This window comes from Ctenocephalides felis, unplaced genomic scaffold, assembly GCF_003426905.1.
Source record: "Ctenocephalides felis isolate EL2017-DRISC unplaced genomic scaffold, ASM342690v1 CF-g0.4_SCAFFOLD_02576, whole genome shotgun sequence".
Lineage (NCBI taxonomy): Eukaryota > Metazoa > Arthropoda > Insecta > Siphonaptera > Pulicidae > Ctenocephalides > Ctenocephalides felis.
The window spans coordinates 3,280-19,787 of NW_020538730.1; the positions used below are offsets into that span (position 1 = coordinate 3,280).

The 16,508-nt window shown below is 31.5% G+C and overlaps 1 protein-coding gene across 1 annotated transcript; it reads right to left on the bottom strand.

Annotated features, from left to right (window-relative positions):
* Positions 1-5,032: 5,032 nt before the first annotated feature.
* On the bottom strand, positions 5,033-16,143 carry LOC113381093 (the record flags this gene model as incomplete). Its single annotated transcript, XM_026620077.1, has 5 exons — positions 5,033-5,123; positions 10,024-10,192; positions 12,194-12,383; positions 15,730-15,846; positions 15,948-16,143. Coding segments are annotated over 5 exons (727 nt in total), but the record flags the coding sequence as incomplete, so codon positions are not given.
* Positions 16,144-16,508: the final 365 nt, after the last annotated feature.

Genomic DNA, 16,508 nt, shown 5'->3' on the forward strand with positions numbered 1-16,508 from the left:
CAATAGGGGAGTGATCCGATGATAAGTCGTAGTATGATTTGATATCTGTAAATTTGTCATTAATTTGATTGTATATGAAAAAGTCTAAAAGATCTGGTATTTTATGGGGATCACTTGGCCAATATGTAGGAGATCCGGATGATAAAATGCCAAAGTTGTTGCTATCTATTGCTTTCAAAAGTTCATTACCTTTTGCTGTAGTAAGTCTTGAGCCCCATCTAGTATGCTTGCAATTATAATCACCACCGACTATAAATCTTTTACCCAATATCTTAAAGAACTCTTCAAATTCATTCTGTTTTATAATATATCGTGGAGGGCAATAAACCGCTGACAGTGTTAAATCATATGACTTCAATTTTACTTTTATTATTGTGGCTTGAAGATAATTGAATTGAAAATTTGGAAGAGCATAATGTTCTAATGAATCCTTAATTATAATGGCCGAACCTCCGCGTGCCGTATTATCAGGGTAATTACATTGGTACGTTGTATAGTTTGGTATTTTGAAGTATGAAAAATTTGTAAAATGTGTTTCACTAATTAATATTACATCGATGTGGTTGAGTTTCAGAAATGTTATGAGTTCTAGTTTATGTTGTGTTAGACCATTAGCGTTCCAAAGTGCGATTTTAATAAACTTTGCCATTAGTGATTTCGTTTATTTATCACTGTTGTAAGCATGTTTAGTATCATTACATTTTGTTGCATTAGCTGGTTGAACATGTTTTTAAACTCAATTAAAAACTGCGTGAGATTAGTCATTATGTTTGATTCCGTATTATTACCATCATTGTTCACTACCTGAGCAAAAGTTCTATTTCGGTTTTGATTTGAGTACAAGTTATTATATTTATTCGGATTAGTTGTGGATTGCTTATTGTTATTTATAGGCTGGCCAGGATCTGGTCTAGGTGCAGTAGATTGTATTGGAAATCGTCTGTTATATAAATGTTTGTACGTTGAACAACCACGATAATTTGCAGCATGGGGTTGTTCACAGTTGTGGCAGAAATATGGAATATTATCTGGTTTTTTGCAATCTGCTGTTTTGTGGTAGTCACCGCATCTTGAGCACACATATGGTCTAAAGCAATAACCTTTTGTGTGTCCGTACAATTGACATCTTTTACATTGAACGATAGTTTCGTTATTTTTTGGAGGTTCGATTCTAATTATGTTATTTATTATTTTTGTCACATTATACACATCTTTATTATTCTTGGCCGGCTCTAAATCTAAATAGAATAAATTTAGAGGTTTGTTTGTATTACGGTCACGTATGTTAGTAATACTTCTAACTTTATGCCCTAAAGTTTCAAATGCAGTCTTGATGTCATTAACTTCTGTCGTAAAATGAAGATATCTAATTACCACTCTATATGCTCTTTCCTCTTTTAGCTGATACGTGTGATGGACTACTTTTGTATCCCTTAAATATTTTGATAGTTTTCGAAAGATATCCGAATTTGAGCATAAAATTTTAACTACATTATTGGCTAATGTACGATAGAAATAATCATTCGTAGTGACTATGTTGTTAATTTCTGTAAACATATCTTTTAGATCTTTAATATAGTAGATAAATATAGGTGGTGGACGTTGAACGGATGTTTGTGAAATATTGATTGTATTCGTATTATTTTGCTCTTGATTTGTTGTGTTTAAATGTTCGAATCTATTTTGAACAATAATTCCATTCGTGTCTGGAAACGAAGACAATTTTCGTCTCTTGCTACATGGCACTTCTTGCCAGGAGTGTTGTGTATTTATTTCACTAGTATCTTCCATTTCTTGAGATTGAAGTTCACATGCATGTTGTTCTGTTGCTGTCGAACTTTGTAAAAGTTGACTTTTCTTGTTGAAATTACTGTCAGTTATCGATGTATCTGGCATCACATTCATCGTTTTTCCTATTTGTGGGACTTCATTATTCATATCCCCGAAGGGAAAGAATACTTTTTTTTTTCTTTTGCGAATGTTGCGTCCGTGCACTATTTTCACTAACTTTTTTTTTTTAACTTCCCGTAGGGTAAGTTATAGTAATCGTCCAAAAATCGAAATCAAAAATTTTTACATTTCTCGACGTTTTGAAGGTTTCTGAACATTTTGGCATACTTCAGAAAAAATGGATGTGTGTGTGTGTGTGTGTGTGTGTGTGTTTTGTATGTCCGCGTTTTTTCGTCCACGTTTTCGGGCGCACGGATCAACCGATTTCAATGGTTTAAAAAACATTCGATTCCTATCGATAGGGAGATGTGCTGATTAGTTTTTGGCAAAGGCAGGTCCAGCCGTTACGGAGATATGAAGCAAAGAGTGCAGAAAATAGAAAGCGAGTTTTTGAGAGAACGGATCAACCGATTTGAATGGTTTAAAAAACATTCGATTCCTATTGATAGGGAGATGTGCTGATTAGTTTTTGGCAAAGGTAGGCCCAGCGGTTTCGGAGATACAGAGCGAAATGTTAAAAAAATGGCAGTTTTTGAGAGAACTAAGCGTCCGATTTAAATGATTCAAAGAACTTTTTGCTTGTTTCAACAAAATAATTGATTTTGGAAAAAAAAATTTCTGTTTCGAATTTTTTTTTCAAAAAAATTTTTTTGTAATTTTGGATTAAAAATTCAAAAAATCACCCAGGCTAAGCACAGTCTAAGCGCCACTCTGGTACAAATGTTTACGCAAGTGCGTTTAGACTGTTTATGTACTGGAGCACTTTTCCAATTTTGTGAAAATCATTGAAAAATGTGAAAATGCCGCTAAGCTAAGCACAGTATAAGTGAAAAACTCGCACAGAATTATTTGCAAATGCGTTTAGACTGTGACTATGCGGGAGCACTTTTTCAATTTTGTGTAAATTTGGCAACTATTTTTTTTTTTTGAAATTTGATTCGAAATGAAATGACGATTGTTAATGTTCTGGAGATGATAAATTGATTTATTTATAATTAACCTTGGAGAAAATTGATGTATGTGTGTGTGTGTGCGTACAAGATGAACACTTATCAAATTTTCATGAAAATAGGTCTAGCGGTTTCGGAGATCTAGTAAAAAAAACTAAAAAAAATACCATTTGGCGGTCAACAATAATCATTAGACATTAGACATATGCACATCAAATTATCAGATATTTTATAGAGATTTTAACAATAAGTATAAATTTTGTTTACATTCCTATAGGTTCCGTACCAATGTTTATCCGTTAGACGGCGACGAGGCGCTTACGCGCTTCGATATTTAGTCTCTATGCATTTAAAGCAGTAGAATTGCTTTGAAAAAAAGTTCAAAATTTCCAAAATATTTAGAAATAAATTTTTCAACAAAAAGCCTTTTTTTGTCAAAAATTTATAGTTTCTCAAAAATCTATTTTTTCAGAGTAATTTTTTTTCAAAAATGTTAATCTTATTAAAAAAAAATAATTTTTGGTACGGGAAGTTCCAGCAATTTGCCTTAAGGCACGATGCCATGCGCCCCACTAGTTTATTTTTTTTTTTGTATGAAAGAACACACAAGATCATATAGCCGATCACTTGCTAATAATAAAATTTTTGTATATTTTAACTACTGATTATGGATTATACACATCTACAAAATATAATTTTTATAGATTTCAACTACTGATTATGGATTATACACATACTACAAAATATAGACTCGAGAGCTCTCGCAAAACACGTCCGTTCGCGTCGAGGGTTCGACGTGAAGTGTTAAATGAACTATGACGTGATGATGTATGCCGCGTACTACGTCAGGACGCGTGCAGACATTTGGCTAGGTGTTTGGTAGATCGGAAGGCCATTTCTTGCTCAATCTTCTTAGCGGTCTGTGAATCGCTTGAATAGTAGGATTTGTATGCTGGATTAATTTATTATTGAAAGATGAACTTCTAATCTTGATCATATCGTTGACAGTTGAGATTTTCAAATCCTTATGTAGGCAAACGTTCGAAATATATCAAGGCGCATTAGTAAGGATCCGCAGAATTTTGTTCTGGCACCTTTGAATGATGTTTATGTTAGTTTTGCAAGAGCAATCCCATAGTTCGATTCCATAAGTCCAAATGGGCACTATGATAGTTTTGTACAGAAGTACCTTGTTATCGAGAAAGATTTCAGATTTCCTCCCAAAAAGCCAGTAAAAATCGTTTATTTTCTGTTGGATTTGTTTCTTTTTATACTCAATGTGTGTTCTCCATGTCAATTTCGAATCTATGCGCATGCCTAAACATTTGACAGAATTGCATAGTGGAATTATTGAACTGTTTATGATGATAGGTGGACTGTTGTGATGTTTTAGAGCAGTGGTCGGGGAACCCCCAAATGGGGTAAAAGTGAAATTTTTGGGGGTAAAGTATATATTTGCAAAGCATTAAATCAGCTTCAGTAAAACCTACTATCGGAAAGAATTTCTGCATTAGCAGAAAATGTGAAGGAATAAGTAGTTTTCGCACTAAAACAAGTTAAATATCTTGCTTGGTTTAAATCAGCTTCAGTAAAACCTACTACCGAAATGAATCTCTGCATTAGCAAAAACTGTGAAGTTTTTGCTATTCAGCTTGAGACAACGGATTTCAGTAGTAATTCACAACTGGTATATGTTTGCTATAAAGGTGCAGATAATTTTGAAAAGAAATTGCTGTTTTGTTTTCTTCTCGAGTTCAGATGTCGTGAAATTGATATTTATAATAAAGTAAACGAATACTTCAAAGCGCAAAGATTAAAATGGGGAAATTGCAGTTTGGTGTCTTTGGATTAAGCTCCATCTATGATGGGTCATATTTATGGTTTTTCAGCTTTTGTAAGGGAAAATAACCCACACTCATCATGTTATCAAGATTATAAATTTCATCAAGGGACATGCACTAAATACGCGGCTATTTTGTGAATTATGTCAGGATGGTGAAGCTGAGACTTACCTTCTTTATTATACAGAAGTAAGGTGGCTCTATCGCGGAAATATTTTAAATTGAGTATGGACTCTTAAAAATGAAGCTGAAATCTCTATGGTTTCTCAAAAAAATATTCTTGCTGAAAATTTTAAAAACTCTTCCTGAGTTGCATATCTCGCATATTTAGCAGACATGAAATTTTGAAGAAATTGTGCAACGCCAATTTGCAACGCCATACCTAAGAAAAAATGGATGTGTGTTTGTGTGTGTTTTGTGTGTCCGCATTTTTTCGTTCACGTTTTCGAGCGCACGGATGAACCGGTTTGAATGGTTTATTCAACATTCGGTTCCTATGTTTAAGGTGATATGCTGACTAGTATTTGGCAAAGGCAGGTCCAGCCGTTACGGAGATACGGAGTAAAGAGTGCAGAAAATAGAAATCGAATTTTTAAGAGAACGGAGTATCCCATATGAATGATCCAAAAAACATTCAATTTGTAATGATTGGGAGAAGTAGTGATTAGGTTTTGGCAAAGACATGTCCTGCCATTTCGAAGATACAGAGCTAAATGTACAAAAATGGCAGAGTTTGAGAGAACTAAGCATCCGATTTGAATGATTAAAAAAACTTGCTGTTTGTGTTGACAAAACAATTACTTTTGGGAAAGAAAAATATTTCAATTTTTTTTTTTTCAAAAAATTTTTCTTTGTATATCGAAAATAATTCAGATTTTAATTTTAATTCTGGCTAAATTTCTAAAGCTCACTTATATTCTTCGAATAAATAATTTTTTTAAATTTTGTAATTCAGCTTATATATATCTTATGAATATTATACAGTGTTACAGTATTTAGAATAATCTAATTGGAAACATTTAAAATTATTCGAAAATTTCGTCACGGTGCGGATTAGTAGGATTTTCATGAAAAATATATTTATTCATAATGAATATAGTTTTTACTTATTGTTTCCTTCAAACCATTTATTTCAGCCTTTTTCGTAATTTAGAAGTAACAAACAATGTTATGGCAGGTTATACAGAAATATGTTGCAAACAGATTCCAATTATAGGCTCTTTTAGTTAATTTTTTTGTGGGGTAATGAGAAGTTGCACAAAAACATTTTGGGGTAATGGTTCCAAAAGTTCCCCCACCACTGTTTTAGAGAAACAATTATATGTTGTGATTTTTCGATATTGATTTTGATATTAAATTTGAACATAAAGCTGTGTATGATATCGGTTACTAGCAATACATCACTAGATGGCGCAAAACAAGTTTTGTATAAGGTACGACACACAAGATTGTGTTAAAGGCACCGCATATGCTTCTTCTTAGAAATGATTCAAAATTAACGGGCTTGCATACATAATTATGACCATAGATAAACAAGTATAAATGTTATTATGACGATATTAAACTTGATTTGTAACAAATACCATTAATTACTCAAATTTATTTACATACACATATAACATTTGTTTCACGTAACACAACGCGTTGAGGGACTGACTTGATCAGGAGAAATTGATGATTGCGAAAATGCGAAAAACATTTTTTCATGCGCCCACGTTTTAGTGCGCACTTTGATGCCATGAAGACGGCATTGAATTAAGGCATTATACCAGATTCACTAGTAAAAGCGATTCTTACATCAGAGACTACTTGAAGCACTACCATCACATTTGCAAGAGAAGTTCTCATTTACTCACTGTTGTGATTTTAAAATCATCCCAGTAGATTTGCAATAATTCTTTTGAACTTACTCTCATTGTAGTAGATTTTTATCCATTTTCATAGGTATGTGCATGTACTCACTGTAGTATATTTGTACTCATTGTAGCAGATTTACATTAGTAGTAGTAAGCTTAGTTTCATTGTAATAAGTAATAAACTATTAAGATTGTAGTAGATTCGCATTCATTTGCGTAGTTTTACAATCATTATGATAGATTTACATTCTTGCAGTAAACACACACTCGCATCACAGTAGATTTACAGTCATTATAGTAGAATTGAACTCATACTTGTACATTCACAATCATTGTTGTAGTTTTGAACTCATTATAGTAGATTTACACTCACAAAACTTGTCCAACGCAAATTTGTACTCAATGTAGCAAACTTACATTCAATGTTGTAGGTGATGTATACTAATTATCGTAAATTTACATTCATCGTAAAGTAAACTTACACGCATTGGTAGTAGTTTACGCTCATTTACGTAGTTTTTTACTTACAATTAGTCGACTAAACCAGTTACGTAATCTTACGAATAAAAGATATTTACGAATGTATATATATATATATATATATATATATATATATATATATATATATATATATATATATATATATATAATTCGTACGTTACGTTTTTGAGGCGGAAATAGAAACGTCTGTGTGCCTCTTAGGTTACGTAACATCTGTTACGTTATATTAACGTTTTAATTGCGTTTGTGGTTTACTCATTTACTATATATATATATATATATATATATATATATATATATATATATATAGGTTTAGTGGACTAGAAAAATGTTGGTCAGATCCGTATCGTTGTTCGTATGTCCCAAAAAAAAAAAAATTGTTTGCCCCAGGAGACTGTGCTCCACCCTGTGCGGCGGAAACGTCGCCTGGATGAGCCGAGGTGTCCCCATAACGCTCGGTTTCTCGATTTTGAAAAATTCGTAGAACCAGACAGACAGACAGAAATAAAAATTTATTCAATATATACAGTGGAAAATACAGTGAATTACATGTGGGTTTGTCTACCCTCGGGTATTTTACCCAAAAGTTTATGGTTTTACAACATTGTCTATATATTTATATTTGTACAATATTTTATACATTATTACTCAAGGACAAAAAAAAGGAGAAAAGTTTTAGTCTCCTACAAAAAAATCCTTCATACAGTGTTTTATAACTGATGTATTTACTGCGGGTTCGATCAGGTAGTTTGGCATGGCATAATTCCCGTACCAGATCATTTCTGATGTGTACTGGCCTAACGCGCGGATGGTACTGTTATCGTGATCCCTACACTTTCGGTAAAAATTCTCAGTGAGCTTTTTGATGTGTTCTAGCATGGTCGGTATGTCCGTCTGTTCGTGTAAATATTTCGTTAAATAGTAGTGTCTCGTCAGTGGGTCTCTTGATTTGTCTAGTACCAGTCTCAGTGCTTTGTTCTGTGCTATTTGAACCAATAAAAGGAATTTAATTATTAATTGTACAGGTAGTACTGCACAGCGTGCGTCATGAGTTGTAAAAAAACATTCGTTTTCATAATGTTTTTTAATTTTCGTAAAATTGAAAATAAAAGTTCGAAATTATTAATGCGAGAAGCTATTTTAACTCGCATTTGGAATTTTGTTTTCGGAAATTTTCTCATTCATAACATATTTCATATAAGCGTACTCGTTGTATATAACATTTTCAGATACTTGATGAGTAGTTGCAATTTTATTATTGAATAATTGTGAAGATTCCGGAACACAAGGTGGAAATCTGGGACTGTCCCGTCCAATTAGGGAGGTATGGTCACCTTTATTTATAATAAAATAAATCTAAAGTGTAATCATTTATGTTCAACAAAAAATTCAGAGCCAAATTGAAGTAATAAAATAAAATAAAACAAACCCACATTTAATTCAATATCTTTTAAATCTATAAAAACATCTCTGCCCAATTCCTTATCTATGTTTCAGCCTTTAATACAAAAAAACGAAGTTGTAATACAACAGCAATAAAACAAAACTTTGTCGTCACATCAAATCAAAGGCAACATATGAGCATTTATGTATTTTATTATACACAAAATATAAATAAAGTATCTTACAAATAAGTAGAACATTAACAAGAGTTGGTAATAGTATAATCAAATAAAAACAAAAACTAGTGGAGTGTGTGGCATCGTGCCTTAAGGCAAATTGCTGGAACGTCCCGTACCGTAACGAAATGTACAAAGAATATTGAATGTTTTGAAATAGATTATTATAAATATTGTAACATTGTCTAATATTTATAAGAATTATATAAACTGAATTGCAAAGTTGAAATTATTTGTTTAAAGTATATTAGAACTTTAGTCAGAATTAATAATAAAATCTGAATTATTTTCGATATACAAAAAAAAATTGTTAAAAAAAATTGAAAAAAAAATTTGAAACAAAATTTTTTTTTCAAAATCAATTATTTTGTTAAAAACAAGCAGAAAGTTCATCATTTAAATCGGACGCTTAGTTCTCTCAAAAACTGCCATTTTTTGCAAATTTAGCTCTGTATCTCTGAAACCGCTGAACCTGCCTTTGCCGAAAACTAATAACCACTTCTCCCAACCATCACTAATTGAATGTTTTTTTTAGATCATTTAAATCGGATGCTCTGTTCTCTCAAATATTCGATTTCTATTTTCTGAACTCGTAGCTCTTTATTTCCATAACTACTGGACCTGTCTTTGCCAAAAACTAATCAGCACATCTCCCTATCAATAGGAACCGAATGTTTTTTGAACCATTCAAATCGGTTGATCCGTGCGCCCGAAAACGTGGACAAAAAATTGTATCCATACATACACGCACACACATCCATTTTTTCTGAGGTATGCCAAAATGTTCAAAAAAAAACCTGAAAACGTCGAGAACTGCAAAAATTATCATTTTCGATTTTTGGACGATTACATGTAAGTTAATTAAACGGGAAGTTTATTAAAATGAATTTCACATTATTATGAAAAATACAAAGCAAGCATTTTCAATATTCATTTTTATGAGTTCTCGAAAAGGTTTGTGAATTATTGCATGTAAAAATACATTCGCAAGTGATAGAACTATGTTCATGAATAACACTTACATTAAACAGAATTAAATATTTTCTATTAAAAGTTTAATAAAAATTGCTTAAAATGCCTAAATAAGGAAAAATATGATCTTATATTTGAAATGTAACAAATGTAATATCACTATGATTCAATCAACACTACAAAATAGTTGTAGTGACACATGCTTACAGCAATAACAATATATTACATAAACATTTAAACAAAGATTTAAAAAGGTTGAAATTAATTGATTAATATTAAAAATGACTATATACAAAATTTTAAATATCTCTAAAATCGAGGTAGCATTGAGTACCTCGGAGGTGTCTTCCAAACAGCACTAGATCTTCGATTTAATTTGTCTTTGCTAATTCCTGGGAATATAACTCTCAAATCCGGTGTGGTCGCTTTCACATTAAACAACAGATCTACTAATTTTGTTGACGTTCTTGCTTGATTTATAATTGCAGCTTGCCGTGCTTCAGCTGAAAAAATATAAATTTTTAATATGAAGATAAATATAATTACACTGTGGGAGTCGTAATGATTATGACAATATATTAAATTAGAAACTCCCAACAATAAAAAAAAATATAAATTTATTAACTGTAAAAATATTTCGATGTCAAAAATATACATGACATGTCCCATTGTTTTTTACAAATAAAAACCAGCCTGCTTGATATCGCCACACACTCCCTGCCCAGTGTTGATCTCACAGTTTAAAAAAAAAAAACACAGGGAAACACGTTATAAAAATGTGGTGGGAAAGCAGATTATAGCAGACCAGTGTTGTAATACTGGTTAATTACAAATTTCCATGTTTCGTCAGCAGATCCACCGTTTGTGGTGATTCGACCTGCCATCAACTCCATATTCTGCATAAGGTTCTGATTAAACTGCATAAGGTTCTGAAAAACATGTGGAAAATTTCCTGTACCTCGATGTCGGTGAACTTCTAAGATTCCGCCTCCATCTAATTGGTATTAGTTATATCAGAATTACTTAATGTTTAGAATGCATAATTTATGGGTACAGTTTCCATTTCTGCAAGCGTTGCATTCGTATCTGATGAGTTCCGATCAGAGAAAGAAGTTGGCTCTTTATCCAAATCAGGATCATTGGTTTCTTTGACATAAGAGTCCAGAATTGTGAAATCCAATAAATTATATCAAATTTTGTTTTGACTCGTCGTTGACACCGATAATGGGAGGTAGCATTATAAGACGATTTGTTGAGTTAACAGAGAAAGAGAGGTTGAATTGCATTCCAATGAAAAGTTCAGGCTCCAAATTATTTTTTCTGTCAGCAATAAACACTGAGGTCTGGGTATACCAAATGAGTAACCTCGGAAGTCTGATCCAGATAGTAAGTGCGTTAACTATGATGGATTGGACTGGACATACCTTATAGGTCGTCACTGAAGACCAGTGATTATGGTGCTGCGTCAAAATCAATTTTTCTTAAATCTTCGAAAAATAAAACTCCTTTATCTTCATCTCCATCGTCGTGAGTCACCAATGTGGGAGTCGTAATGATTATGACAATATATTAAATTAGAAACTCCCAACAATAAAAAAAAATATAAATTTATTAACTGTAAAAATATTTCGATATCAAAAATATACATGACATGTCCCATTGTTTTTTACAAATAAAAACCAGCCTGCTTGATATCGCCACAACACTAGCAAATCCGACGAACTCCGTTTCGCCACCAGATGGTTTCGTGAGAAAGATTAAGAAATTTGTTGTTTGTTTTATATTTGAAAAGGAAAACTTTGATTTTATTACACAACAGTAACGAATTTAATTTGATTACAAAAATGTATTGTTTTTTAGTTGGACTTCTCGAAGTAAATGACAGTGAATCCGCAAATTATCTGTTTCATTAAAGTGCTCTTTGGTAAACCACATTTTTTTGTTTTTTTGGTCTGACGTGAACACAAACAAAGCGGTTGGTTTTCCAACTCGTGAACAGGCAACATATAACTGCCCATGTGAAAAACAATGATTTTCTAATTAGACGTAGATTATTTAAATAATCTATTTGAAATTTATCCCGCAAACACTAAGCGATTGGCCTTGCAACTTGTTAATTGTCATTGCGAACTGAAAATTGCAATCGTTTGAAGTCAACCAAGCATAATTCTGATAATTCTCACTATGTCATTACTCGAATTTTTAATTACGGTGCGTGAAGTTCTAGCAATTTGCATTAAGGCACGATGCCATGCACCACTAATTTTCTCGGCTACAAACCTTGCGGAGCCCGAGACCTTTCCAACGAATGCAAAATTTTCGAAATCGGTTCGTGCGTCAGGAAGGAAAACCCGACTTATTTTTATATATATGTATATTACATATATTCTTTTTATAAAATAATAATCGAACAGTCAAAGTTAACAGAATTAACTACATTACTAAGCAATTATCAAGATTTTGAAAATTTGGGTAAATGCAAAAGTAATCAAAAGGTAATTTACGTTTGCTCCAATCAGGCCTCTGTTTATTATTCTTTGTTGGTTTTTCATCTTCGTCAGTGGAATAATCCGATTGAAGATTTTCAAAACCATCAGCCATACCTACTGCGGCAATGCTATAATCCAATACGCTTTCTTCTGGGTTCGGATGTACAAATGCAGCATCTGATTTCGCATTTGATTGAAGCTGTTGCTTAAAAAAAGTTGCTTAAATTTCAGATATTTTTGTTTCATTTCAATTTTTGCCACAACTGTTATTAACGATAACATCTAGTAACATTAGTAGATAATTTTGATTAAATTACAAAAGAAAATACAAGATAATTTTTCAACATGACGCCATCCATATTATGATAATGCAGTATAGGGTAAAAATTAACAACTCATAAGAAACTTATGAGTGCCTTAAGGCAATATTCTGGAACTTCCCATACCGTTATGAAAAGACGAAACATAAAATCTTATAAATTGGACGACTACGTTTATTTATGATTACATGAAAAGTAAATAAATAAAAATTAAGCGGAGTTACAGTAAAAAACCTTATATCATATTTCTAAGGATTATATAAAATAAATTGAAGAATGTTAAAATGATTTACAGTATTTATACACTGTAAATAAATTATTTACAGAATATAAATAGTCGCCCACGTAGTCGTGAGCTTTAAGATATTAGTTAGAATTAAAATTAGAATCCGAATAATTTTCGATATTTACAAATTTACCTTCCTCAAAACATAATACAAGTTTTCATTTTCGAATTCTAAAATGAATTTACTAAAATTTACTTTATGTAATTCAGTTGGTAAGATCAAAGGAAATTTTTGTTTTCAGTGTTTGGACGCGCTACTGATAAAACCCTCTGAGACAGTTGGGGCGGTCATCAAAAAGTTAAAATTTCAAATGAAAGTAACAATGTCTGATTTTATGAATACCTCTAATTTTCTTTGCTATTCTTGTTTCTGTTTCAATTTTTCAAGCCTTGCTGCCTCTTCTGCTTTTCTTCGCATTTCAGCTTCCTGCGCTCTTTGCTGCGCTTGCAATTTTTTCAATCGCATTTCTTCCTTGGCCTTTTCTTCTCTCTCTTGTATCAATTTTTGTTTCCTTTCCTTTTTTTTAGCAATTTTTTCTTGTTTTTCTCTCTCTTGTTGTTCTCTTGATTGTTGAGCTAATCTTTCCTTCTCTAGACGTTTGCTGAAAAAATAAATATATTGATATATATATATATATATATATATATATATATATATATATCAATAGATAAGTCAATACCCAAAACACAACATTAGTAACTAAAACTTTATTAGAAAACGGATATCCCCTCACCCTCATCAATTCCATTACCAATAAAAGACTTTCCTATCATAAAAGTAACAATTATCAATCCATCTCCAAGTTATTCCAAGACAACAATATTAAACCAACTTTTCACAGCATGCCTTACATTGAAGGCTTATTTGATTATTTTGCCAAATTACTCAAAGAAGAAAATATTTTCATTTCAGGAACAGCTCTATATTCTTTTAAAGAAATGTTTTCAAAAATTAAATCCACCACCCCTCCTAAATTCAATACTAACATAGTTTATTCCATCCCTTGCAAAAATTGTCAAAAACAATACATTGGCCAAACATCACAGTACATTCATAAGAGAATGAGACAACATGAATTAAGCGTCACTCATCATAAAAGCCGAAATTTCCAAAGTACTCTTGTTCAGCATTCCATCGAAAACTCACATAATTTCACCTTTGAACCCAATATTTTATATAGAGAGGATTGTACTTTTAAAAGACTTTTTTCTGAAAGCAGTTTAATCTTTTTGAATTCGTCAAAAAGTGTTAATAAAAGATCAGATCACAATATCATTCATGACTCATATTTAAATTTTTTAAACCTGATTAAAAATAATTAATCCTAATAGTTTTTGAATATGTGTATATATATACATGTATATATGTTATAATATATGTACATCCATATATATGCTTATATGTATGTTTTTGGGTATACACTATACACATACACTTGCATATGTGTTCATGTGTATAATTGTGGATACATTAATATATAGATATGTGCATATGTATGTATGAGTATGTAGGTGTGCATATACATGTTCATGTATGTATGTATATATATATATATATATATATATATATATACATAATATTTCTCAACATTTACTAAAGCAATATTTTTCCTTTTTTCGTAAATTACCAAACAAGAGCCATAAAAAATCATTTTTGCCAAGAGTTCCGTGCTTTGTCCTTTACATCTGGCAGACAGAAATCCATATCAGTGTGTTTAAGTCTTGTGTAGTCGTAACATCTACAAATATCTTCCAAAAAAATCGAGTGTTTTTAACAAAAAAATATTAGTGATATGGATATATAAATTATTACAGGTAAATAATTTTTGCTTCTCAATTTTATATAAAACCTTTTTTAGTTAAGTCTTATTACTATCTATCCGGTACATAATCCATTCCTTTATAACAAAATTTTTTTCTAATTAATCTGTATTGACCATTGTTAATTAATGTTAATCAGTATTTTAAAAAACATTGTATTTGACAGAATAAACCTGATGATGGAACGTACCTAGTTCCGAAACGTCGTATTAAACATCTTCAAAAAACAAATTGTTTTTTATTATTGGATTTACTGTTCGGAAAAGAAACAATCAATATATATATATATATATATATATATATATATATATATATATATATATATATTAAAGCGGGTCGATTGGTATGAGTCAAAAAAGTCGCTTTGGCATATATGATTTTCGGATTCTAGTGATCAAAATAAGATACTATGCTGAAGAAACCCCTAAGATAAATTCTGATGTCCTAAATAAAAGTTGCAATTTAAAAAACTCCATTTTGATCCATTTAGAGTGCCCCAATCGCGTCCAAATGTATGACCTTGAACCCACCGTCATCAGAATTCATTTTAGAGGTATGGTTTCTTCAGCAAAGTATCTTATTTGGATTCCTAAAATTCGAAAATCATATGTACCTAAGTGACCTTCAAATCGACCTTATATATATTACCAAAGCATAATATTAGGGCAAAACAGGAATAAAAAACAAATTTCTTTCAAAAAATTATTTTACATCCATACGTTTCGGCTATAATCCAAGCTTTCATTCAGTGGAAACTACAAATAAAATTCAAAAACTAAAAATGGAAATACAATTATAAAGAAAAGTACTCTAATTAGTTAATCTTACAGTGTTAAAAAAACAGAAAACTCAATAATCCATGGTATCAGGATATGGTAATGCACTACACGATGTAATGTAACCTATGAATTGTACCTCTATGTTAAGTATTATTAAAAACGCGAAACATCATTTGATTACGAAAAATAGAACCGACCGATCTTTTCCAAAAACCAATCAGCACGATTGGTTTCAAATAATTCAGAATGACTTGGAAGCACCAAGAACACAAAGTAAGCAAACCGGATTTTCTGGTGTGAAAACAGACTTTAACTTCAGAAAGTTAATAATTTACACAAACTTACCGTTTCCGCTCTTCCTGTTTTTCTAGGAGCAACTGCTCCTTTCTTCAAAGCTTTCTCTTTCCTAGCCTGCTTCTTCAAAAAATCATCTTTGGCAGATGACTTCGACTTTTGTGCGGGCTGCAATACGAGCTTGGTATTCTTAACAATTTTGTGAGTCGTATTTTTGATGAATTGAATTTCTTTGCAGAGAGAGTAGCTATCTTAGAGACACTTGCTACTTTTATGGTAGATGTTAATTTTTGAGCAGATTGTATTTTTGTTGGTTTTGTATTTAAAGCATCTATATTTGAATGTAGCTGTAAATTTTCCTTATTCATACGGGATTTGGTCCGAGTAGTAACCCTAGCCGAGGGCATTTTTTGTTTAGAGGCAATAACTTTCTCCAAAGCATGGACTCTTGATTTCACTTGCGACCTAAAAACAAATCAGTTGCAGAACTATTAATAACATGGAATAAATCTCCTCTAATGTTATCATCGGCGATCTGTATATGCAAAATAATGAGTAGACATTGTTAATAATATAATACATGAAAAAGAAAAACAAACATGATTTGATATTAGTAGATAAACCCAGTGTAGAATCTACTACAATAAGAAGAAGAAATTTCCAGGTATATTAGGAATATCTATCCAGTGTGGCAAATGTAAAACAAAAACTAGTTGATCATGATCAACTTAATCAATAAAAGTCGGATTTAGATAAAATATTCAAACAAGTCTATTTCAAAAATAAAGTTTTCTCTTAACTAAAAACGAATCAATGCTATTTTCAATTGA